This window comes from Schistocerca serialis, chromosome 5 (genome assembly GCF_023864345.2).
Source record: "Schistocerca serialis cubense isolate TAMUIC-IGC-003099 chromosome 5, iqSchSeri2.2, whole genome shotgun sequence".
Taxonomy (NCBI): domain Eukaryota; kingdom Metazoa; phylum Arthropoda; class Insecta; order Orthoptera; family Acrididae; genus Schistocerca; species Schistocerca serialis.
In genome coordinates, this window is record NC_064642.1 from 761,214,269 (window position 1) to 761,239,550 (window position 25,282).

The following is a 25,282-nucleotide window of genomic DNA, read 5'->3' on the forward strand; positions in this document are numbered from 1 at the left end:
GCGAGTTTTTGACATACAATTCAAACAATTTAGACGTTGGAATAACATTGTTTATTTTGCTACAATGATCGAATTATTCTCATCAGCAAGTGCACTTTAACCTGTAAGTTAGATCACCAGTAGTGTCCATGTACGTTTTTTAATGTTATAGAACAAAGTTTTATGTATTTTGTTAATTAATACACACTATTTCTGATTTATTTAAAGTCTGGGATGAAACTAAGTTTATCAGTTAGCCTCTAACTTATATAGTTATATGAGAAGTACCAATAAGTGAGTTGCGTGTTTCGGTAAGTAACAGTAATAATTTAGATGTGCAAATATTTAATTTGAGGTTCCAATGTGGTTTGCAAAGCGTGATACAAATATTGAACTTAAGTCATCGACAAGCATTACGTAACATGCAAGTTTTATCACTAGGGACATTATGTGAGCATAATACATTCTTCTTTTTTTGCTGTTACAGGACAGTTAGGTTTCAACAGTAGTGCCACGTGTGTTTTGTAGTCAAAATCATTAGATATTTTGATAAATAATTTTATTTTGGTGCAAAATCAAATTGTCATTCGCAATCAGAGATGTACTTGTGTATTAAGATAAGCAACATGCAAGTGTTTTGTATAAGGGGCGTTTAAATAGAAACGACCCGGAGGCATAATTACAGAAACCAGTACCTGTATGTTAGAAGTACTGACCCTGGCTGTTGAGACACTTGTCCCTTGTGACACAAGATGGTGAATGGCTGCCTCATAAAATTCCCGGGGCTGCGATGTTAACCAGTTCCCAAGTACAGCTGGACGTCGTCGCCCGAGGTGAGTCGTTTGCCCCTCAGAGCCTTTTCAAGGGGATCAAAAATAGCGTAATCACAGGGAGAGAGGTCCGAACTGTATGGAGGGCGGACGAGAACCTCTCATTTGAATTTCTACAGGATTGCCGCAACTGTGTTGGTCGTATGATGCTTTGCATTGTCGTGGAGTAGAATGAGCCCACAGGTGAGATTGCCAGGTCGTTTTGATTTTATCGCTTGGCGAACGGTGGTCAAGGGTTGCGAGTGACGCTGCGTTGGTTCAAATGGCTCTGAGCACTATGGGACTTAACATCTGAGGTCATCAGTCCCCTAATACTTAGAACCACTTAAACCTAACTAGCCTAATGACATCACACACATCCATGCCCGAGGCAGGATTCGAACCTGCGACGGTAGCAGCAGCGCGGTTCTGGACTGAAGCGCCTAGAACCGCACGGCCACCTCGGCCGGCGTGACGCTGGGCATTCACTGTTGTCCCGTGCTGCAGGAAGTGAATCAGAAGGGGGCCATCTTGATCCTAAGGAAGATCCTCGGCATAGCAGCAAACGTTGCACCTCGGACGACGACGTCCAGCTGTACGTGCGGAAATGGTTAACATCTCAGTCCCGGGAATTTTATCAGACACCCATTCACCACCTAGTGTCACAGTGGCACAAGTGTCTCAACAGCCAGGGGCAATACTTCTAACATATAGATACTGGTTTCTGTAATTATGCATCCAGCTCGTTTCTTTTTGAACGCCCCTTATACTTTAAATCTTTATGTATTTGATAAATATTTATTTTTCGTTTAAAGATCGTATTTTCACGATATCGTACTTCTTTGGGCCTGGAACCTTGTCTATAAGTCTGTTTACCCATGTCGTATGTTTACATCCCGTATTCAGTGCATTATCAAGCTAAATTTGCGGATTATGAAAATACGAGTAAGCATTTAAGTAATACAAGAAATTAAAGGTACAACCGAAATGCTTTCTTGCCCCCTAAAATGGCGCTTGATCAGTTTCGTTTGTCTGTGGCTATTTTGTGTGTTTACATCTTATATTTGGCGCATTGTGATTAGATTTCAGTATTGCGAGTATTCAGTAACTAATTACGGAAATGAAAAGAAATACAGTCTGTAAACGTTTTAAAGAGCGTTGTCACTATATTACTGGTTTGTAAATGTCAGAGCTTTCCTCGAAACTTCATTTTTGTACAGATTCTCAAGTAGGCCTACATCAAATGTAATAATAAATAATATCAGCGTGTAAATAACATCGAATACATTTTTCTAGTGTAGGATATGCTGCATCATCTTCTTTGCCCCTAAAATGGCGCTTGGCGATGCAGAGCGTTGCTGAAAAACGTGTAAAAATACCAGGTGCTCATAGCTCCATCATTGTACCACAAGTAACATAGCCTCAAAGAAGCCTGCAGTCAAAATATAAACACCCTTTACGTATCTGAGTACATATTACAGACAATTTTCTGTGTGGAGCCTTATCTATTATTTTCTTGGCCATTTTATGTGTTTACACCTTATATTTGGAGCGTTACGCTTAGGTCTTGGTAATATTTCGTATCTAATTCCGGTAAGGAAAGGAAATACAATCTGTAAACTTTTTAGAGAGCATACGCACCATGACTCTGGATAGTTTAAAGTCTCAGCCTCCCTCAAAAGTTCGTTTTTTTTTTTTTTTACATAGACTAATTTAGGCCTAAAATAAAGAGTAAATTTCCCACTTAGCACGTTATTTGTAACCAAGTATATTTTGTACTGTTACAGAAAGTAACCATTAAAGAAAGTGATGAAATTTATTGGTGAGGCAGTATGGTATTTGACACAAATATTTTTTGTGAGGTATGAAACCAAGAGAGAGAGATAAAATTTACTGATCCGGCAGTACATTATTTGCATAAACATTTTTTAGTGATGTATAAAACAGAGAGAGATAAAATTTACTGATGAAGCAGAATTTTAGGTGCTTGTGTTTTTTTTTTTTTTTTATAAATAAAGATATGAAAATACAAACATCCAAAAAAGTTTTGCATCACCCCTGTTCCCAAAAACAATGAAGATAGACGTTGACGGTGGATACTGTATCACAAACATAGTCCCTTTGACTGTTCAGAGATGTCATTAAACCCGCCCAAAGATGTAAACAACGATTCATGAGCAGCGCCTATTACACAGAGGGGTCCGACAGTCTATTAGTTCCAATCATTCCACCAGGAAGGAGGTACACGGATCGTTTTGTCTGTAGGTCAACCATGGCGAGTCGGTCAGTACCGCGCTTCCATCGCGTTCGCATTGTTACTTTGTGCCAGGAAGGGCTCTCCACAAGGGAAGTGTCCAGGCGTCTCGGAGTGAACCAAAGCTATGTTGTCCGGACATGTAGGAGATATAGACACAGCAACTGTCGATGACATGCCTCGCTCAGGCCGCCCAAGGGCTACTACTACAGTGGATGGCCGCTACCTACTGATTTTAGCTCGGAGGAACCCTGGCAGCAACGCCACCATGTTGAATAATGCTTTTCGTGCAACCACAGGACGTCGTGTTGCGACTCAAACTGTGCGCAATAGGCTGCATGATGCGCAGCTTCATTCGTGACGTCCATGGCGAAGTCCATCTTTGCAACCACGACAGCATTCAGCGCGGTACAGATGGGCCCAACAACGTGGCGGATGGACCGCTCAGGATTGGCATCACGTTCTCTTCGCCAATGAGTGTCGCGTATGCCTACAACCAGACAGTCGCCGGAGACTTGTTTGGAGGCAACCCGGTCAGGCTGAACGCCTTAGACACACTGTCCAACGAGTGGAGCAACGTGGAGGTTCCCTACGGTTTTGGGGTGGCATTATGTGAAGCTGATGTATGCCGCTGGTGATCAAGGAAGGCGCCGTAACGGCTGTACGGTACGTGAATGCCATCCTCGGACCGATAGTGCAACCATATCGGCAGCATAATGGCGAGGCATTCGTCTTCATGGACGACAATTCGCGCCTCGTGCACATTTTTTGAATGATGTCTTTCATGATAACGACATCGCTCGACTTAAATGGCCAGCATGTTCTGCAGACATACACCCTATCGAACATGCCTGGGATAGATTGAAAAGGCTGTTTATGGACGACGTAACCCACCAACCAGGGATCTACGCCGAATCGCGTTTGAGGAGTGGGACAATCTGGACCAGTATTAGGGGTATCGGTGCGTACAGCAATCTGGGGCACCACCTCTGAAGGTCTCGCTGTATGGCGGTACAAGATGCAATGTGTGGTTTTCACGAGCAATGAAAAGGGCAGAAATGATGTTTATGTTGATCTCTCTTCCAATTTTCTGTACCGGTTCCGGAACTCTCGGAACCGAGGCGATGCAAAACTTTTTTGATGTATGTATAATGTATTACTCATATTCTGTATTTTTTGATAGTGTGTGTGTCCACAGTGTTTAACATACACATTTTTTTCATACTTTTGACAGATAATGCAGGTTGTCTGGATACTTATGAACATGATGTTCAAGTAATATCATTCTGATTCTTTCGAACAGGGTGCAGTTTATACAATTCAGGTGGAACTTGTGCATGTTGACTTGGAAACAAAGTGGCATTGTCAATACCTTTACGCTTTCGAAAAATAAATCATCTCATTTGGAGAAATTTTGAACGTTGCGCAAAATTCAGGTGTGTGTGTGTGTGTGTGTGTGTGTGTGTGTGTGTGTGTGTGTGTGTGTGTTTGTGCGTGTGTGTGCGTGTGTGTGTCTGTGTTTGCCTGTGTTGCATAGTTATGGAAATACTGTAAATCAATGTTAAAAAGTCTGCTCAATCACTTTTAGAATGGAAAAGAACACCGAAATTGAGACTTTCAAAGGTCAAGCCCACTTTATCAGAATTAAAGCATTATCCAAAAATCTATAAAAGTGATCAAGATATAAATTTCAAAAAAAGATACTGAAGATTCGTAGTCACTTCCATTGCTACTGTGTACTCTTAGGATGTGGTTCCACATCATCCATCCAGCTGATAGAATGAACTGTAATGAATAGTGTTTGCTGTCCTGGGTATTCGCAGCATCACAGTAACATCCATTCGCATGCATGGCATGCGTACTTCCATGAAAGACACACCCAGAAATACATAAATAACATCAGTAAGCACTTTGTGTTTGTATTCATTTTGGACTTTTTGCTCACAAATACTGTGAGGTATACCTTTATGTAATTTTTGATAAATAATTAATTGTTTCTGCGCACGGCAAAAATTTCAGTTCGTCTCGATACTTTTGGACATGGCCAAGATGGCGGCTCTGGGCTACATTGTGATTGGCTGTTTCGTTTTAATGACTGATGTAGTACGGGGGTGTGATTGGCTGTTTCCTTTTGATGAAAGCCATCGTAGCAAGAAATGAGATGTGGCTTCTTGGACAATGAATGATGTCCTAGGTACGGGGGACATAGCTTGTGAGTTCATCATGATTGCAACTTAGATAATAGGGGTAAGATCTTCGAACCTGCTTACATATCACAAATGTAAACAAAGTGTTCCAGTTCCGTCATAGCCACACAACTGTAAATAACGACAAGGCTATTACCACATTATCGAGTTGAGCTAAGAGGGATGGCGCAAGAGGAGGTATAGTTTCCATAGTTTTGCAACAATCGAAGGAAGCGTTGATTATCTTAGTCGGACCCAGAATATTGGAAGTATTTCAAATTTTTTGCTGTAACATTTCTGTCCCAGATAAAAATACGAAAGCCTGATGTGGAGAGAACAAAGATGGGTTTTTCGACATGTACTGAACCTTAAGCCACGATGATGGCGACGTGACTCCTAGTGATTGTTATCTTGTTTTATCATGCATGACATGATGAACAAAGAATACTCGACATACATGTTAAATAAAGTAAGAGCCCCGCGGAAAATACACTCTGATAGTTAAGCATCAGACAACAAAGTCAGACTTTTGCAGCTGCGTTAGAGAACACGGTACGTCGTATGGCTGAGATTTTCTGTATCTCCCTCCACCACTACGACAGTATGCAATGAATGTTATGAGGAGATGCCGCTGAGAGATGGAAAACCGTACTGAAGACGTGAAATGTTCCTTTTGTGCTTCCTCGGAGCTTCCATTGCGTCACGCGAATTCCACGCACTCTTAGTCATGTGCAGCGCACGATCAAAATTACACGATTTATTGCTCCGGAGATTTACACGGAAGCGTTACTGGCGAACGGGAGTATGGGGGGAGGAGGGGGTAGATCATTTTGAACATACAGTCATTTCCTGTTCCCACTAAAAGTACTTGTCCGTAAAGCGCTGCCTTCGGCCACCACTTACAAAAGATTCTTTAAAGTGTGTGCTGGAGAACAATTGGCATCGTGGGAAAGTCGCAAACCCTCGAACTGGCCTCGTATGCCTCGTCCACATCCCGTTTCGATCAGTTATTGATACCCGGCCCCCCGCCTGCCGGTGTGGCCGTGTGGTTAAAGGCGCTTCAGTCTGGAACCGCGTGACCGCTCCGGTCGCAGGTTCGAATCCTGCCTCGGGCATGGATGTGTGTGATGTCCTTAGGTTAGTTAGGTTTAACTAGTTCTAAGTTCTAGGGGACTGATGACCAACTATGTTAACTCCCATCGTGATCAGAGCCATTTGAACCATTTGAACCCGGCCCCCCATCTCCAATCTGAACGACCAGTACCACCCACTCTTTAAAAAATCGAAATTCCATGTACAAAACACCATCTTATGTCTGCTTACTTTATAAATGATTGAGTGTGTTAAATAGTTGCATTTAACCATGTGGTGTCACCGCCAGACACCACACTTGCTAGGTGGTAGCCTTTAAATCGGTCCGTTAGTATACGTCGGACCCGCGTGTCGCCACTATCAGTGATTGCAGACCGAGCGCCGCCACACGGCAGGTCTAGAGAGACGTCCTAGCACTCGCCCCAGTTGTACAGCCGACTTTGCTAGCGATGGTTCACTGACAAATTACGCTCTCATTTGCCGAGACGATAGTTAGCATAGCCTTCAGCTACGTCATTTGCTACGACCTAGCAAGGCGCCATTACCAGTTACTATTGATGCTGTAAAACATGTACCGTCACGAGCGATGTTCACCAATTGTGGATTAAAGTTAAGTATTCCAGCAGCTACGTACGTTATTGGCTATTCTAATTACCTTGTCCTGTTCCAGACCTCACGCCAGCCTGCGTGAGCTTAAACACGTGCCTTTCGGCTTCCTCATAGTGGCTTGGCTGTCTTGCCAAGCCATAACAAACCACGTAAGTGAGAAAAAGTTTAGGAAAGGTTTGAAACACTGGCTGAATATCGTCTGGGTAATTTTCGCTCCACTTTAAGGAAAAGCTAGTCTTTCCCGCATCTAAAGGTTTATGACGTCATATCTCCTTAACTGTGTGTCATACAACGATATGATTTTGCAGATACATCCAGTGGTATATCTGGATACTGCCTGCAAACTGTGTTGCGAACAGAATCGGTAATACTGTAGTAATAAATTAAAACGTCGTCCCTGATATTGAAGTTTGTCTACATCAACAGAGAAAACATAATAAATGATAAACATTTTTTCATTCATGATTTTGGGAGGCGGGGTGTATATGAGCGAGAAGAAGTTTCGTAAAACTCTAAATTTATGTGTAAAATTTGTTGAAAGTTGTTGACTGTTGTCGTTCTCAAATGAATACAGTCTGGGTATTTACGCGCCATCAGTTGTGCTGCCTCGAGACAGACACAGTTTCTAACTGTAATATCGGTCTTACCGTGTTAAACTTTCAATGTACGATTAAACCTCTGAACAAGCAGGTTATGACAGGGTTTTAAATTTCTGAATGCGGTCGATAATTATGCGAACTATTGAAAATAAAATTTTTGTTGCCATTGGAAGCCGCTAGATTGTTAACCTGCAACTGGTACCGGGTTCCAAGACAGCCTCCGCATACTGGAAAGCGGGCGTGGCGTGAGCACTAGCGATCAGGCCCTCTGCTGCACCTTATCTACACCAGCGATGTAGGATAGAATCTGAGCAGCCATCTTAGGTATTTTTGCTGATGATGCTGTCGTTTATCATCTAGTAAAGTCAGTAGAATATCAAAACAAATTGCAAAACGACTTAGAAAATATATCTGTCTGGTGCAAAAATTGGGAATTGACTCTAAATAACGAAAGGTGGACGTTATCCACGTGAGTGCTATAAGGAATCCGTTATACTTCGGTTACGCGTTAAATCAGTCAAAAGTAAAGGCTGTAAATTTAACTAAATACCCAGGAATTACAATTATGAACAACGTGAACGGGAAAGAACACAAAGAAAAAGTTGTTTTATTGGGAAAAAACTTACAGGAGGAAACAGATCTACTAAAGAGACTGCCTCCACAACGCTTGTCCATCCTCTTTCGGAATACTGCTCCGCCGTGTGGGATCCTTACTACACTACTGGCCATTAAAATTGCTACACTACGAAGATGACGTGCTACAGACACGAAAATTACCCGACAGGAAGAAGATGCTGTGATATCCAAATGATTAGCTTTTCAGAGCATTCACACAAGGTTGGCGCCGGTGGCGACACCTACAACGTGCTGACATGAGGAAAATTTCCAACCGATTTCTCATACACAAACAGCAGTTGATCGGCGTTGCCTGGTGAAACGTTATTGTGATGCCTCGTCTAAGGAGGAGAAATGCGTACCATCACGTTTCCGACTTTGATAAAGGTCGGATTGTAGCCTATCGTGATTGCGGTTTATTGTATCGCGACATTGTTGCTCGCGTTGGTCGAGTTCCAATGACTGTTAGCAGAATATGGAATCGGTGGGTTCAGGAGGGTTATACGGAACGCCGTGCTGGAGCCCAACGGCCTCGCATCACTAGCAGTCGAGATGACTAGCATCTTATCCGCATGGCTGTAACGGATCGTGTAGCCACGTCTCGATCCCTGAGTCAACAGATGGGGACGTTTGCGAGACAACAACCATCTGCACGAACAGTTCGACGACGTTTGCAGCAGCATGGACTGTCAGCTCGGAGACCACGGCTGCGGTTACCCTTGACGCTGCATCACAGACAGGAGCGCCTGCGATGGTGTACTCAACAACGAACCCGGGTGCACGAATGGCAAAACGTCATTTTTTCGGATGAATCCACGTTCTGTTTACAGCATCATGATGGTCACATCCGTGTTTGTTGACATCGCGGTGGACGCACATTGGAAGTGTGTATTTTTCATCGCCATACTGGCGTATCACACGGCGTGATGGTATCGGGTGCCATTGGTTACGCTGTAACACACCACCCGTCACTTATCTGGTTTTGGCGTGTGTTCACCCCAGCTAATTGACTAACAGATCAACAGAGAGTGCAAAACTGCCGCAGTATCGGATAATGCAAAGAAAGTAATAAGGCCCTGTGACTCCTGATTGAACTGCGGTTGCAGTGTTGACATTAATTGATTCAGAATTGATCCCTTTTAGTTAAAATGAGATGCACATTGATGTTGTATTCAGCTATTGAACACCAGATGCAAATGTTGAACATTAAATTAATTAAGAAAGTGACTTGCCATTTCAACGACTTGATGGAAATCAGATGCAGTCGATTAGCACAAATTTATTTTAACTCACGACCTTCAGTCATCACATTACACGACTCTCCTAAAAGGCAGTGGGAACAAATTGCGTTTATGTGGAGTAAAACGCGATAAATCAAAATTATTTCCTATCTACTGACCCAGGCGTAATGCGAAGTGCAAGAAGAATTCTACAATACACGGCCCACGAAACCCTCGTGGAAACTTTGCCAGCGTGATCCAACAAATTAGTGGCCTAACTTAAGCCGGAGCGGGTGCAATATCACCGAATCCAGCGTGGCGGGGCGGCGTCGTTGTGCGGACGTCAGCTGACCTCGTGGTGCTGCAAGGCTGCGCTCGTCTATTCATTCCTAGCTATCTTGCTCAGTACATAGCTGAACGAATACTATCTCCAAGCTCAATCGTTCCGTTTGCTAAGTCCTAAACTGCAGAGATGCTCACTCTCAGGCAAGCTGAGTAAAGAGCGATACATCCGCACTCTAGGCAAGCTGGGAACAGAAGATCTTTACAGAGACTTCTGCCAGTCCGCTCTTCGCCTCGGTTTCCACTCCAGCAAAATCACTTACGCCAGTTGCAGCGCCAATTATGTGTCGCTTCCCAGCGCTGACCAATGCCTGCTCTGGGAAATGAACAAATTCCCACAAAATTTCTCTTCCTCTCAACTTCTGCTATTTAGCTCCTCCCAGGCCACCCATCAAGGTTACAGCCTGTATAAAACACCAATTTTTCCGAAATTGTGACTCCCAGGAGAGTACTTCAGATTCCTTGGTCCTATGTTCCCATCGGAGGCCGGCATATTTCATTCTGTCGCTCTTCACCTGATTTACTTCAGACTCTGTGGACAGTGAATTCAGCGTAAAGTTTCTATAGTCACGAACAATCATATTTTGGCCTCTGTTGACCGCTCCACCGTAGCTTTGCGGGCTTTCTCGCATGTTTCACTGAAAACGGGACGACGGACATTTATCAACAGGCGTACAAGTTCTCCATCTGCTTCCCGGTACACCAGCATTGGGTCAACCACCCACTCACTGTCACTCATCTTAAGGCAGCTGGAGGGCACACCCTGTTACCGGTTTCTCAGAGTTTGAGCTGCCCTAAGCTGCCTACTGTCACTTCCCTTCGCACGCCACCACCTGGCCGCGGTCAACTCTGAATACTTCCCTGGGATAAACTAGCCTCTAGTAAATCGACGCATTTCCACAAAGTTTTCACGTCGCGTGAATTAGTTTAAAGCCATCACCCAACATTAATTGTTGCAATACGTCCATACTATAGCCTCTACAAGATGCAATGTGTCTTGTCAGTCATTTTTGTTCAGCCCTACTGTTCGCTCAACGTGAGTTCGGTGATCTTTAATGACTTCATGTAAGGGGCATAGTTCTTGCCATCTTACAACACGTCTCGGTCACCTTTTGTTCGCATTGACGGCACTTTGAACAGTGGACGTTACATTTCAGATGTGTTACGACCCGTGGCTCTACCCTCCATTCGATCCCTGCGAAACCCTACATTTTAGCAGGATAATGCACGACCGCATGTTGCAGGTCCTGTACGGGCCTTTCTGGATACATTAAATGTTCGACTGCTGCCCTGGCCAGCACAGTCTCCATATCTCTCAACAACTGAAAATGTCTGGTGAATGGTGGCCGAGCAAGTAGCTCGTCACAATATACCAGTCACTACTTCTGATGAACTGTGGTATCGTGTTGAAGCTACATGAGCAGCTATACCCGTACACGCCATCCAAGCTCTGTTTGACTCAACGCCCAGGAGTACCGAGTCCGTTATTACGGCCAGAGGTGGTCGGTCTGGGTACTGACATTTCAGGATCTATGCACCAAAATTGCATGTAAATGTAATCACATGTCAGTTCTAGTATAATATATTTGTCCAATGAATACCCGTTTATTATCTGTATGTCTTCTTGGTGTATCAGTTTTAATGGCCAGTAGTATAGTTCAATAATTGTCAGCTTGTATCAGCGTGGGATTGTCGCACAGTGGAAACGCCACTAGGGGCTCGGCACAGTGCAGCGCCACGGCAGTGTTTACTCGTGGCGGCAATCCGCGCAGGGACAACAATTAGCAGGAGCGCGGGCGTAATTTTTGCCGGGTGGGCGGCCGAGGCCGGGCGCTCGGCTCGATACGGCGGCGCTCGGATGCTGCGCGGGTGGTGGGGGCGGCGCGGTGGGGGCAGCGCGGGCGGCGGAGGCGGCGGCGGCAGTCGGCGCGCGGGCTCAACAGGTCGCGGGCAGCCGGGAGCAGCAGCAGGCAGCAGGCAGCAGGATGCCGCAGCAGCAGCGCCGACAGCCCGCGCAGGACCCGCTGGCCGCCTGCCTGGACGCCGACGGCACCTACATCTGCACCGCCTTCAGCCCGCGCTGCTTCATCATCCAGAAGGTGGGCCGCAACAAGTGGGGCGCCGCGCCGCGTGTCACGTTCCCTGCCATATGCTGGCGCGCCCACGTCAGCCGCCGCGTCCCGGACTCCTGCACCCCGCCCCGACAGCCGCTGCTTTCCGTACAGACCCCTCCTGTAGCGGTGATTCTCCTTCAAGTCTTGGCAGCAGCTCCGACCGTAATAGCTGGGGCTCGAACTCGTATTGAGACGGCGCTCGAAACAGTGTGTACGTGGCGAAGTCAGGGACGCGTACGTACCAAAGGGTGTCTGGAATATTGCTCACGGTCTCGAGTTTCGTCCAACACCGTAGAAACAGTGATGTGACTGTGAAATATGTCGTGGTGAAGCGATGCAACTTCCCAACTTCGGCATTTCTCTTCCGCTTTCTACGTACGCGTATGCTACTCATCTGTTGTCAATTAAACAACAACGAGACACAGTATTTACGCATTAACGTCTGTGCATCTTCCTGCTTCTTACGTTCTCGTCGTACATCAAATTTCAGAGCAGTATCAGTTCAGTGAAAGGCAATCGGGAGCAGCTGTTGTGATGCCTGCCGTCTTCGTCACACACTTTGCTTTTTCTACATACGTAATGATAAATTCGTACATCTACAACAATTCTGAGGCATTTTCTTTAACATTTCATTCGAAATTCTCAAACATATGGCCTCATTCTGCAGACACAGAGTAGGCACAGCGTGTTTAGAACACACTTGCTACGTTAATGGTGGGAGTCGGATCCGTGACGTCCACTTTTGGAGTGAGCAACACTACTCCGAGACAAGAATGACCGGTGACGCGTCGTTAAATTATAATCCTCCCTTGTTATCACGTTGTCTGGCTGCCGAAAGTGATGTAGCTGTTATGCGAGATTGGAAGAACTAAACGTAAAAGTGTACTTGCGCTGTGAAAAATGTCGATTTGGAGAAAATGTTAACACGTGATCTGGCAGTGGCGTGTGCGTGCTGGGAGATTCTTCAGAACCGCTGCAGGGGAGTTCTGTTTTCCCTGACTGTCGACGGAAAGGCAGAGTGTGCACCGCCTACCATGTGACAGTAGCCAACAGCTCTGATCCTGTTCGCCGTTTAAGCGTTATTCTCAATGCTCGCCACGATACGTTTGCGAGTAATACCTGCAACAGCGGACTTGAACTGAGACACTCCTGCGCACTTGCTGTTGCCGGTCGCGCTTTTATCCATTTCCGCAGCTGCACGTGTCACATCGCGTGGGAGTCAGCGCGTATGTCCCACCCAGACCGGGAAGCGAGCGGCGCTTTCGCCTGCCCTATTACAAGCCTCTGCGCCGCGACCGAAGGACAGAGGACAGTACTGGCGAGATCGGGAGCCAGCGCGCGAAACCTCGGCGAAACGCCAGGCGCGGCTGGGCAAGATAAGCGGCCACCTGTTCCGCGATAAGACCAGCCGGCCGCCCGCCCCCACCCCCGTCGCCCCGCGCCGCGCGTCACGACGCCACATCGATCGCCACCTTGTTTGTTGCCGCCGCCCCCGCTGCCGCCCACGCCAGCCCCCGCCGCTTCTTTTCGGCGGCGATATCGAGCGCCGCCCGGCAGCGGTCGTCCGGGGGGGCGGCGGCCGGCCGCGCGCTAACAGATGGAGGCCCGCCGCCGCCACACGCGCCGCCCCCGGGGGCGGATCTCGCGGGGGCGAGCCGCTGCCGCTGTACGCTACTCGCCGGCCGACTTTCGGCCGTCTCGGGCCAGCCGCCTGCCGGTCAGAAATGCGCGGAAACGCGACGGTAGGTGCGCGCCTCCCCGCACCACTCGCGGCGGGAACGTGCGTGCGCGTACTGGCCGGCGACGTGGAGTGGGCGGTGGCGTAGTGCGTGCGGCCGGGCGGCGGCCAGCTGCGGACACGTGGCAGCGGAGGCGCGGCCGCGGCCGCGGCGGCGATCGATGCGGCGGGCAGCCGGCGGCTGCGCGGCACTGCGAGCGCCGGCCGGCCAGCTGGCGGCTGGGCCGCAAACAGGTTGCACCTGCTAGCTGGCCGCTGCGTCCCACTGCCTCGCACTCCACCACCAGGCCCCCAACTGTTGTACTGGTCTTCAGTCCTGAGACTGGTTTGACGCAGCTCTCCATGCTACTCTGTCCTGTGAAAGCTTCTTCATCTCCCAGTACCTACTGCAACCTACATCCTTCTGAATCTGCTTAGTGTATTCATCTCTTGGTCTACCTCTACGATTTTTACTCTCCTCGCTGCCCCCCAATACTAAATTGGTATCCCTTGATGCCTCAGAATATGCCCTACCAACCAGTCCCTTCTTCTAGTCAAGTTGTGCCACAAACTTCTCCCCAAATCCTATTCAATATCTCCTCATTAGTTACATGATCTACCCACCTAATCTTCAACATTCTTCTGTAGCATCACATTTCGAAACCTTCTCATCTCTTCTTGTCCAAACTAGTTATCATCCATGTTTCACTTCCATACATGGCTACACTCCATACAAATACTTCCACAGACGACTTCCTGACATTTAAATCTATACTCGATGTTAACAAATTTTTCTTCTTCAGAAACGCTTTTCTTCCTATTGCCAGTCTACATTTTATATCCTCTCTACTTCGACCATCATCAGTTATTTTGCTCCCCAAATAGCAAAACTCTTTTACTACTTTAAGTGTCTCATTTCCTAATCTAATTCCCTCAGCATCACCCGACTTAATTCGACTACATTCCATTATCCTCGTTTTGCTTTTGTTGATGTTCATCTTATACCGTCCTTTCATGACACTGTCCATTCCGTTCAACTGCTCTTCCAAGTCCTTTGCTCTCTCTGACAGAATTACAATGTTGTCGGCGAACCTTAACGTTTTTATTTCTTCTCCACGGATTTCAATACCTACTCCGAATTTTTCTTTTGTTTCCTTCACTGCTTGCTCAATATACAGATTGAATAACATCGCAACTAGCGCTGCCATATTTCCAAAAGGAAATAATTTTTATGTGACCTACCATGGTTTGTGTTGTGTCTAGACAAGACAGCCTAGACACAATGAGAGGAAGCCGACAGGCACGCTAAGCCAAAGCAGGGTGCGTGAGGTCTGAAATAGGATACGTAATGAATGCTATAAAGAAAAGTACGTAGCTTCTGGAATACTTAACTTTAATCCATCCATTTGGTACATCTGGAGATTGTGGCGATACAAGTGAGACTCTTTAGATACATGCAATGTTACTAATGGCGCCTTGCTAGGTCGTAGCCATTGACTCAGCTGAAGGCTATTCTAACTATCGGCTCGGCTAATGAGCAATGCTTCGTCCATGTAGTAGCTAGCAAAGTCGTCCGTACAACTGGGGCGAGTGCTAGTCAGTCTCTCGAGACTTGCCTTGTGGTGGCGCTCGGTCTGCGATCACACAGTGGCGACACGCGGGTCCGATATGTACCAATGGACCGCGGCCGATTTAAAGCCACCACCTAGCAAGTGTGGTGTCTGGCGGTGGCACCACAGTTTGTGTTTTTGTGGTCTTCAGTCCAAAGACTTGGTTTGATGCAGCTCTCCGTGGTCCTCTACCCTGTGCATATCTCTTTATCTCCGAAAAGCTACTGCAACCTACATTTTTCTGAATTTGCATACAACACTCGTGTTTCGTTCTCCCTCTACAATTTTATCCCCCCCCCTCCTTCCCCCACTTCCCTCCAGCACTAAATTGTTGGTCCCTTGATGTCTCAGAATGTGTCCTACCAACTAATCCCTTCTTTTAATCAAGTTGTGCCACAAATTTCTTTTCTGCCCAATTCTATTCACTACCTCCTCGTTAGTTACGTGATCTACGTATCTAATCTTCAACATTCTTCTGTAGCACAACACGTCAAAATCTTCTGCTCTCTCCTTGTCCAATCTGTTTATCGTCCATTTTCCACTGCAGTGTGTCTCTCCAGCTCGAAGCAGACGTGGTCGGTTGTACCGAGTCGGCACGTGATGTATGTCGGTTGTGTGTAACGAGAGGGTCGAGTCGACGGAAGAGCTCCCCGCGTGTTGGTTGTATACAGAGTCGCCCCGCGAGTAGCTGCTGTTCATTCCGCCTTGGTGGGACGTTAGCAAGCTTCTTTAAATCCTCCGTTTCAACACTGGAGTTTAAAAGGAGACACCTAACATGAAGGAGCGGTCACTACCCGTCAACGTTGCAGAGAAGACGTGAACTCCGGTGACACAAAGTGTTGTCTCGTGACCGTAGCGTGTTGGGTACGCTGGCGACGCGTGCGCGGTCGGATGTGTGGGCCCTTGCCATCGGAGGTCGTGTACTGCCTGTTCGAGCATAATTGCAAGTTAAGTTCGTGGAAGCTTTAATCATTAAGTAATAAATTTGTGTAACCAGCGTCTCTTCTGCCTTGTGGCCTCCGGCGACCGGGTTTCCTGTCCCTGGCATCGGTGTAATTGAAGACAGTGAACTTTCCTCCTCCTCTCGTTACTGTCCGATGGGAGGTGTAGTTTTGGCAGTTTAATTGTTTCGGTATTTTGTCGTGGGTTACGAGTAAATTCATGCTTCTTGTTGGTGGATCATGTGGTCGCTCATTCAGGACTGTGTGGCGTAATGTTTCCTTGCACGAGGTTAGCTCTAATTCTGTCAGCAAGGTAAGCCATCTTATAACAAGTTTTCGCTGGCTAAAAATCGGTGCAGTGACCAGCCTGAGAGTGGAATTGTGTTTACGGGCGTAATTAAAATTGGTCAGTATTCTGTCTAGCCTGAGCATCCCTGAGTGGGTGATTTGTGACCGCCTTACACGGGTCCGTCATATCTGTTATGTTCTAATGACATTCCAGGACACTTTTGTTTAAAATTTTTTAAATTCCTTCAAATTTCTAAATTTCTTTTATTGCCATTAATCGTGTATTTGCTGAGACCTGTTTAATTGTTTTCAATGGTGGTGTTGGTAGGTAGTGTTGGTAGCTTCACAACCATACATACAAATACTTTCAGAAAAGAATTCACTTAAATCTATACTCGATGTTAACAAATTTCTCTACAATTGCAAGAAATAAGCCCTCGATCACTATTTTTAGACTTAATTAACCTGGTTTTACAAATTTCTTTTCTTCACGAACGATTTTCTTGCCATTGCCAGTCTCCTCTCAACTTCGGCCGTCATCAGTTACTTTGCTGCCCAAATAACAAAACTCATCTACTACTTTAAGTGTCTCGTTTCCTAATCTAATTCCCTCAGCATCACCTGATGTAATTTGACTACCTTCCATATCCTTGTTTTGCTTTTGTGGATGTCCATCTTATATCCTCCTTTCGAGACACTGTCCATTCCGTTCGACTGCTCTCCCAAATCCATTGCTGCCTCTGACAGAATTATAACGTTTCCGGCAAACCTGAAAGCTTTTGTATCTTCTCCAAATTTTTCGATTATTTCCTTTAATTCTTGCTAAATATCCGGGACAGGCTAGAATCCTGTCTCATTTCCTTTCAACCACTGCTTCCCTTTCATGACCCTCGATTCTTATAATTGCCTTCTGGTTTCTGTATACGTTTTAAATGACCTTTCCCTTCTTGTGTTTTACCCATGATCCAGTCAACATTATCAAAACCTTTCTCTCAGTCTGGAAATACTATAAACGTAGGTTTGCCATCCCTTATCCTATCTTCTAAGATAAGTCGTAGGCTCAGTATAACCTCCCATGATCCCCAAAAAGTCTTCCACGAGGTCGGCTGGTATCAGTTTTTCCATTCTTCTGTAAAGAATTCGTGTTAGAATTTTGCAGCTATTAGCAATCAATCTCATAGCAAATGCTTTTTTTGGAAAATGAATTATTACATTCTTCTTAAAGTCGGAGGGTATTCGCTTATCTCATACATCTTGCACACCAGATGGAAGAGTTTTCTCATGGCTGGTTCTCCCAAGGCTATCAGTGGTTCTGGTGGAATCTCGCCTACTCCTGGGGACTTCTTTCGACTTAGGTCTCTCAGTGTTCTGTCAAATTCTTCTCACAGTATCATATCTCCTATCTCATCTTCGCCTACGTCCTATTCCATTTCTATATATAGCCTTCTAACTCATCTCCCTTGTATAGACCCTCTATATACTCCTTCCACCCTTCAGCTTTCCCTTCTTTGCTTACGACTGGCTCTCCATCCGAGCTCTTGATTTTCATACAGTTACAAATCTTTTCTCCAAAGGACTCTTTTGTTTTCCTGTGGGCGGTATCTATCTTTCCCCTATCGAAATATGCTTCTAAATCCTTACATGTGTCCTTTATCCATTCCTGCTCAGCCGTTTTGCATTTCCTGTCAGTCTCTCTTTTTAGACGTTTATATTCCTTTTCGCGTGCTTCATTTGCTGCATTCTTAGATTTTCTCCTTTCATCAATTAAATTCTATACCTCCTGTTTTACCCCATGATTTCTACATTGCCTTGCCTCTTTACTTACTTGATCCTCTGCTGCCTCCACTATTTCATCTTTCAAAGCTAACCATGCCTCTTCTACTGTTTTCTTTGCCCCTGTTCTAGTCAATCGCTGCATAATGCACGCCCTGAAACTTTCAAAAACCTATGGTTCTTTCAACTTATGCAGGTCCCATCTCCTTAACTTCCTATATTTTTGCAATTTTTTAGTTTTTTTCTACACTTTATAATCAATAAATTGTGGTCAGACTCCACATCTGACCCTGGAAATGTCTTAAAAAATTTAAAATCTCTTGTTCCGAAATCTCTGTCTTATCATTATGTAGTCAATCTGAAACCTTCCGGTGACTCCAGCCCTCTTTCACGTATACAAACTTCTTTCATGAATCTTATCAACTATCGGTGATGATTAAATTATACTCTGCACAGATTTCTACCAGGTGGTTTCCTCTTTAATTCCTTTCCCCCAGTTCATATTCACCTACAATTTTTCCTTCTCTTACTGTACAATTCCACCTAATTCACACAATTCCAGTGCCCTATTACAATTAAATTTTCGTCTCCCTGAACTACGCAAATGATATCTTTTAGCCCAACCATAACCCCTTACATTTCTACAAAGGCATATTTCTCGCTTCCTCGAACCTTCTAACGAAACTCTTTTTTTGGATCTGATGTTATCAGAGCATTCAGAACAAATGAGATCTTTGTAGTTATAACTGACAATCAACCAATTCTTCACACATAGTACAGAAAGTTTACTTCTTTCGTCTATCAACTGTATATTTAGTAAGCAAACTTTCCTTTCCACAGCTGCATTGTGGTCAGGGTTGGGAGAAGTACTGCACAATTTTCAAAAGTTCTGAATATTCAACTCCAGAACGACAGTTCATGAAATCGTACCACCTATAAGATACAGTTTTCTGTAAAACTATCGATCTGGTCTCCGATTTGAGCAGTTCGCTTAAAAACATTTTTACGCGGTTTACTTCATCAATCTTTATGCATATCCGATACGTTCTCTACAGTCACAATAGCTGCTATCAATGACAACCATGGCCTACTCGATGCGCGGTACGCACTCTAGAGGAGCGAAGCTGAAGTCCGCAGCTCGTGGTCGTGCGGAAGCTTTCTCGCTTCCCGCGCCCCGGTTCCCGGGTTCGATTCCCGGCAGGGTCAGGGATTTTCTCTGCCTCGTGATGACTGGGTGTTGTGTGATGTCCTTAGGTTAGTTAGGTTTAAGTAGTTCTAAGTTCCAGGGGACTGATGACCATAGATATTAAGTCCCATAGTGCTCAGAGCCATTTGAGAGCGAAGCTGAAAATCAAGTCGGCGTGCCACTACAGTCGACAATCGCCTTCAGTGTCGCCAACCTGCTTTTATTTCTCCGTATTTATGCCGTTTCAATTTCAGCCCATCAAACGACATGTCAGATAACAACAGCCTGACATGTTGGTCTAAAAATCTCTTTTTTTTTTTTTACTGTTTTATAAATTCGCAATCGGGAGCTGAAACAGAGTATTAAAAACCGGTGCAATCCAGATAAACAGGATGGTTGGTAACCCTACTCCCAATAATACAGGGCGCCCACCGAACGCCCATTTCAGGTGTACCTTCCATTTCCTTTAGTTTGTAGACTATGTACTATTTTTATAGCGTAATACAAGTAGATCAGTAAATCCTACGTATAAATCAGGTGCAGACGTCTGATTACTTTAAAAAAATGGAGTTAATGTGTTAAATACTTGACGTTAGGTATGTAAGCGAGAAGAAGTATGGAAAAGGTTTGAAATTATCATTAAAGTACGTTGCAAGTTGCAAAATGCTCTCAGTGTGAAAACTGCATGAATACTGTTTGGGTAATTAGCGCTTCACTTTAAGTAACCGCTAGTTTTTCAGGAACCTCAATGCTTATGACGTTATATCTCCTGAACTACAGTGCTGCGAAAAAAATCGCAACACCAAGGAGTTCTGCGACTTAAATGAAAGGTGATAGGTGTGTTTCTAAATCTGGAAGATGGTGTCTGTTCAGACTTCGCGCCAGTCGAATAAGACTGGTGCTAGTATGAAGATACAAATCGCGTTTGCTTTAAATACACGTGTGGCCGGCCGCGGTGGCCGAGCGGTTCTAGGCGCTTCAGTCCGGAACCGCGCGACTGCTACGGTCGCACGTTCGAATCCGGCCTCGGGCATGGATGTGTGTGATGTCCTTAGGTTAGTTAGGTTTAAGTAGTTCTAAGTTCTAGGGGACTGATGACCTCAGATGTTAAGTCCCATAGTGCTCAGAGCCATTTGAACCATTTTTAAATACACGTGTAACGGTCATGAGCGTCAGTTACGTTTGAGGTTGGACGTGGTAAGTTGATGTTAGTCAAGAATGCCTTAAAGGCGACAAAGGCGCCATTATCAAAACCCCACTAGTTTCAACGAGGTCGTGTAGTTGGACTACGAGAGGCCGAATGTTCGTTCCGTGATACTGCAGAAAAACTTGACGGGAATATAGCCACTGTACATGGCTGCTGGCAACGGTGGTCACGGGAATATATGGTCGCAAGAAGACCAGACTCCGAAGGACCATGTGGCACTATCGAGAAGAAAGACCATAATGCTCGGTGTATGGCTGTGGCAAAATCGTACTGCATCTGCAGCAGCAGTTGGCACCACAGTGATACAACGAACTGTTACAAATCGGTCACTTCAAAGAAACCTCCGAGCCAGAAGCCCTGTAGCGTGCATTTCACTGATCCCAAAGCACCCCCATTTGCGACTTCAATGGTGTAAAGCGAGAGCTCATTGGAGGGTAGGGTGGATGTGTGTTGTGCGTCTGATGAAGGCTGGTTGTGGCCGTGTGTTGAGGGTCTGCAACCAACTCATCTACGTGCTAGACACACTGGACCTACACCTAGAGTTATGGTCTGAGGTGCGATTCCGTACGACAGTAAGAGCACTCGCGTGGTTGTCCCACGCAACGTGACCGCAAATTCGTGCTTCAGTCTGGCGATTCAGTCTGTTGTGCTGCTATTCATGAACAGCATTGCAAGGGACGTTATCCAGCAGGATAGCGCTCGCCCACGTGTTCTACAGAGTGTCGACGTGTTGCCTTGGCCTGCTCGATTGCCAGATGTATGTCCAATCGAGCACATATGAGACATTATCGGCCGACAACTCCAGCGTCATCCACAACCAGCATTAAACGTCCCTTTTATTGGCCCATTAGGTGAAACAGGTCCGGAATTCCGTCCGACAAAGTGACAACCGGCACCTGTACGACACAATTCGTGCACATTTGCTTGGTAGCATTCGACATTCTGGAGGTTACCCCGGTTATTAATGTTCACATTTGCAATGACTCTTCTCGCGCTTACAATAACCTGTGATCTTGCAATGTTAATCACTTAAATACACTACTGGCCATTAAAATTGCTACACTAAGAAGAAATGCAGATGATAAACAGGTATTCATTGGACAAATATATTATACTAGCACTGACATATGATTACATTTTCACGTAATTAGGGTATATAGATCCTCAGAAATCAGTACCCAGAACAACCACCTCTGGCCGTAATAACGGCCTTGATACGCCTGGGCATTGAGTCAAACAGAGCTTGGATGGAGTGTACAGGTACAGCTGCCCATGCAGCTACAACACGATACCACAGTGACTGACGTATTGTGACGAGCCAGTTGCTCGTCCACCATTGACCAGACGTTTTCAGTTGGTGAGAGATCTGGAGAATATGCTGACCAGAGCAGCAGTCGAACATTTTCTGTATCCAGAAAGGCCCGTACAGGACCTGCAACATGCGGTCGTGCATTATCCTGCTGAAATGTAGGGTTTCGCAGGGAACGAATGAAGGGTAGAGCCACGGGTGGTAACACATGTGAAATGTAACGTCGACTATTCAGTGTGCCGTCAATGCGAACAAGAGGTGACCGAGACGTGTAACCATTAGCACCCCGTACCATCACGCCGGGTGATACGCCAGTATGGCGATGACGAATACACGCTTCCAATGTGCGTCCACCGCGATGTCGCCAAACACGGATGCGACCATCATGATGCTGTAAACAGAACCTGGATTCACCCGAAAAAATGACGTTTTGCCATTCGTGCACCCAGGTTCGTCGTTGAGTACACCATCGCAGGCGCTCCTGTCTGTGATGCAGCGTCAAGGGTGACCGCAGCCATGGTTCAAATGGCTCTGAGCATGGGACTTAACATCTATGGTCATCAGTCCCCTAGAACGTAGAACTACTTAAACCTAACCAACCTAAGGACAGCACACAACACCCAGCCATCACGAGGCAGAGAAAATCCCTGACCCCGCCGGGAAAGCCGCAGCCATGGTCTCCGAGCTGAGAGTCCATGCTGCTGCAAACGTTGTCGAACTGCTCGTGCAGATGGTTGTTGTCTTGCAAACTCCCCATCTGTTGACTCAGGAATCGGGACATGGCTGCACGATCCGTTACAGCCATGTGGATAAGATACCTGTCATCTCGACTGCTAGTGAGACGAGGCCGTTGGGATCCAACACGGCGTTCCGTATTACCCTCCTGGACCCACCGATTCCATATTCTGCTAACAGTCATTGGATCTCGATCAACGCGAGCAGCAATGTCGCGATACGATAAACCGCAATCGCGATGGGCTACAATCCGACCTTTATCAAAGTCGGAAACGTGATGGTACGCAATTTCTCCTCCTTACACGAGGCATCACAACAACGTTTCACCAGGGAACGCCGGTCAAGTGCTGTTTGTGTATGAGAAATCGGTTGGAAACTTTCCCCATGTCAGCACGTTGTAGGTGTCGCCACCGGCGCCAACATTGTGTGTATGCTCTGAAAAGCTAATCATTTGCATATCACAGCATCTTCTTCCTGTCGGTTAAATTTCGCGTCTGTAGCACGTCATCTTCATGGTATAGCAATTTTAATGGTCAGTAGTGTATGTTACCTACACAAAGGTATTCCTGAAATTTCATTACACTGCACTAAATATTTCTTAGTGTTTCGATTTACTTTTCCCTCTGTGTATGTGTCGTACAATGACATAATATGTAGTAAGTGATAAGCTTTTCTCCTTCGTCATTTTGTGGAAGAAGTTACCGAGAAAAAGTTTCATAAAGGCTTAAACTGTGTTAAAGTTTGGTGGAACTCGGTAAGTGCTCTGATTCTCGAACACTGAATGAATTATTTTGGCTAATATGCGCTCTGAAACTGCCTCAAAGCCAACACAGATTCTAACAGTAACGCTTGGCTCATTGTGCATCACTTTTAACGTAAATTATACCTCTTGATGGATACATTATGACAGCATTTTAAATTTTTAAATGCGGTCAATAATCATACGAAATATTGAAAATCAGTCTTTTGTTGTCCCTGGAAACCGTTATATAGGCATGCTGCTGCCCTACAAAGCGAATTGGAAACCTGGCCAGCGTGGCAGCACGTCCGAGTTTACGCCAGACGAACAGAGAAGGGAGGTAGTAACCCCGCACGCCCCAGTATTCGCAATTGGAGCGCTGTCACACGCCAGCGCCCTACCATCAGTTAACTCTGATCGGCCCTTCAGTTTGATGATCTCCGCCAACACTATCACTGTGGCGACATTTATTCACAGTGTAAAGTATGTGGATGCACATTTAGTTTACTCAGCGCCCTGATCGCTATATCATCTTTGGGGTCGGCATTTTTCAACCCCTTATGGCTCGAAATTATTTTTACACTTTATTCGATTTTTTGTGACATTACACGTCGCTTGGAAATTGTTCTAGTACAAAGAAAACAAGAAGTACATATTTTTGACCTTCATTTGTTTTATTTTCAAAAAGTGGCAAGAGAGTAGGGTTGCTAGGTGTCCTGCTTTAGTCGCACTTGTCCGGCTTTACACGCTCGTGTCCGGTCACAAACACGCAAGTCCGACTTGTCCAGATTTTGTTATGCTTTTTGCGATGAAGTAGAGAATGCACAATTAAGAGCCGTTCGAAGGTAACGACATAAGCGCAACAAATAATGAGATATATCATAAGGACATACAGGGTGGTCAGAAATAGTCTGAATAAGTTGTAAGGGGGTGTTGTAGAGTAGCTTGTGCTGAGAAATAACTTAAGAAAAAAAAATCGATCTCTACGCCGTTTCCGAGCTAAATAGCTTTGTAGTTACCCAATCAGGCCGTCGAGCGCACAAATTCAAGCGGCCCGCCACAGACACAGTCGCCAAATGTGTTCTTCGTTTGTTTACCTAAACCGAACAAGAGAGCGATACAAAAAGTGAACGTGAGGCAGTAGTAAGGATCGAACCCGAGCCAATGGCTGAGCAGTCTCGTGCGCCGTGATCTACGCTATGGGAACAACTGACACTAATTGTATCAGGCGAACCGCTTGAATCTGCGCGCGAAACTGCCTGATTGGCTAACTTCAATACAAATAACTCGAAAGCAGCGCAACGTACCGAATTTTTTTCTTAATAGTTATTCCTCAGCACAAGCCATCCTTCAGCTCTCTTACAAACTTTTCAGAGCGTTTCTGACTACCCTGTACAGATGTACGCACCAGGTTGGTTGGTTTGCTGGTTGGTTGGTTCGGGGGAGGGGACCAAACAGCGAGGTCATCGGTTCCATCGGATTACGGAAGAATGGGGAAGCAAGTCGTCTCAAAGGAACCATCCTGGCATTTGCCTGAAACGATTTAGGGAAATCACAGGAAACCTAAATGAGGATGGTCGGAGGCGGGTTTGAACCGTCGTCCTCCCGAATGCGAATCCAGTGTGCTAACCACTGCGCCATCTCCCTCGGTTGTACAAATCAGTGCCGTTCTTATGTCCGTGTCTCATATTTTTCTCCGTAGGCCGAAAGGGTCTAACACACAATAGGCAGGCGCAGAGCGAGCGAGGCAAAGCATAATGTGTCGATGAGCCGATGACAACCCTCCCCCTCCTACCCGTGTTGAGACACCCAACTGCGAATTCGCCTTCGGTAGGAAAGCGTCAAAATTGAAAGACTTGTTCGAGGACGACTTCCGTAAGTGTTATTTACGGCTCTTGTACTCTTTTATGACTAGTTGGCCGCTGTGGCCGAGCGATTCTAGGCGCTTCAGTCCGGAA

At 45.8% G+C, this 25,282-nt stretch overlaps 1 protein-coding gene across 1 annotated transcript in view; it reads right to left on the minus strand.

The window, feature by feature from the left end:
* Window positions 1-13,267: 13,267 nt before the first annotated feature.
* LOC126482209 (dapper homolog 3-like) overlaps window positions 13,268-25,282 on the minus strand; it is a 30,961-nt gene continuing 18,946 nt past the window's right edge. The window contains exons 2-3 of the mRNA XM_050106188.1: window positions 13,614-13,873; window positions 13,268-13,530 (exon numbers count right to left, since the gene is read on the minus strand). Of these exons, the coding sequence (XP_049962145.1) occupies window positions 13,268-13,530; window positions 13,614-13,873 (523 nt within the window). The remainder of the gene's footprint in view (window positions 13,531-13,613; window positions 13,874-25,282) is intronic.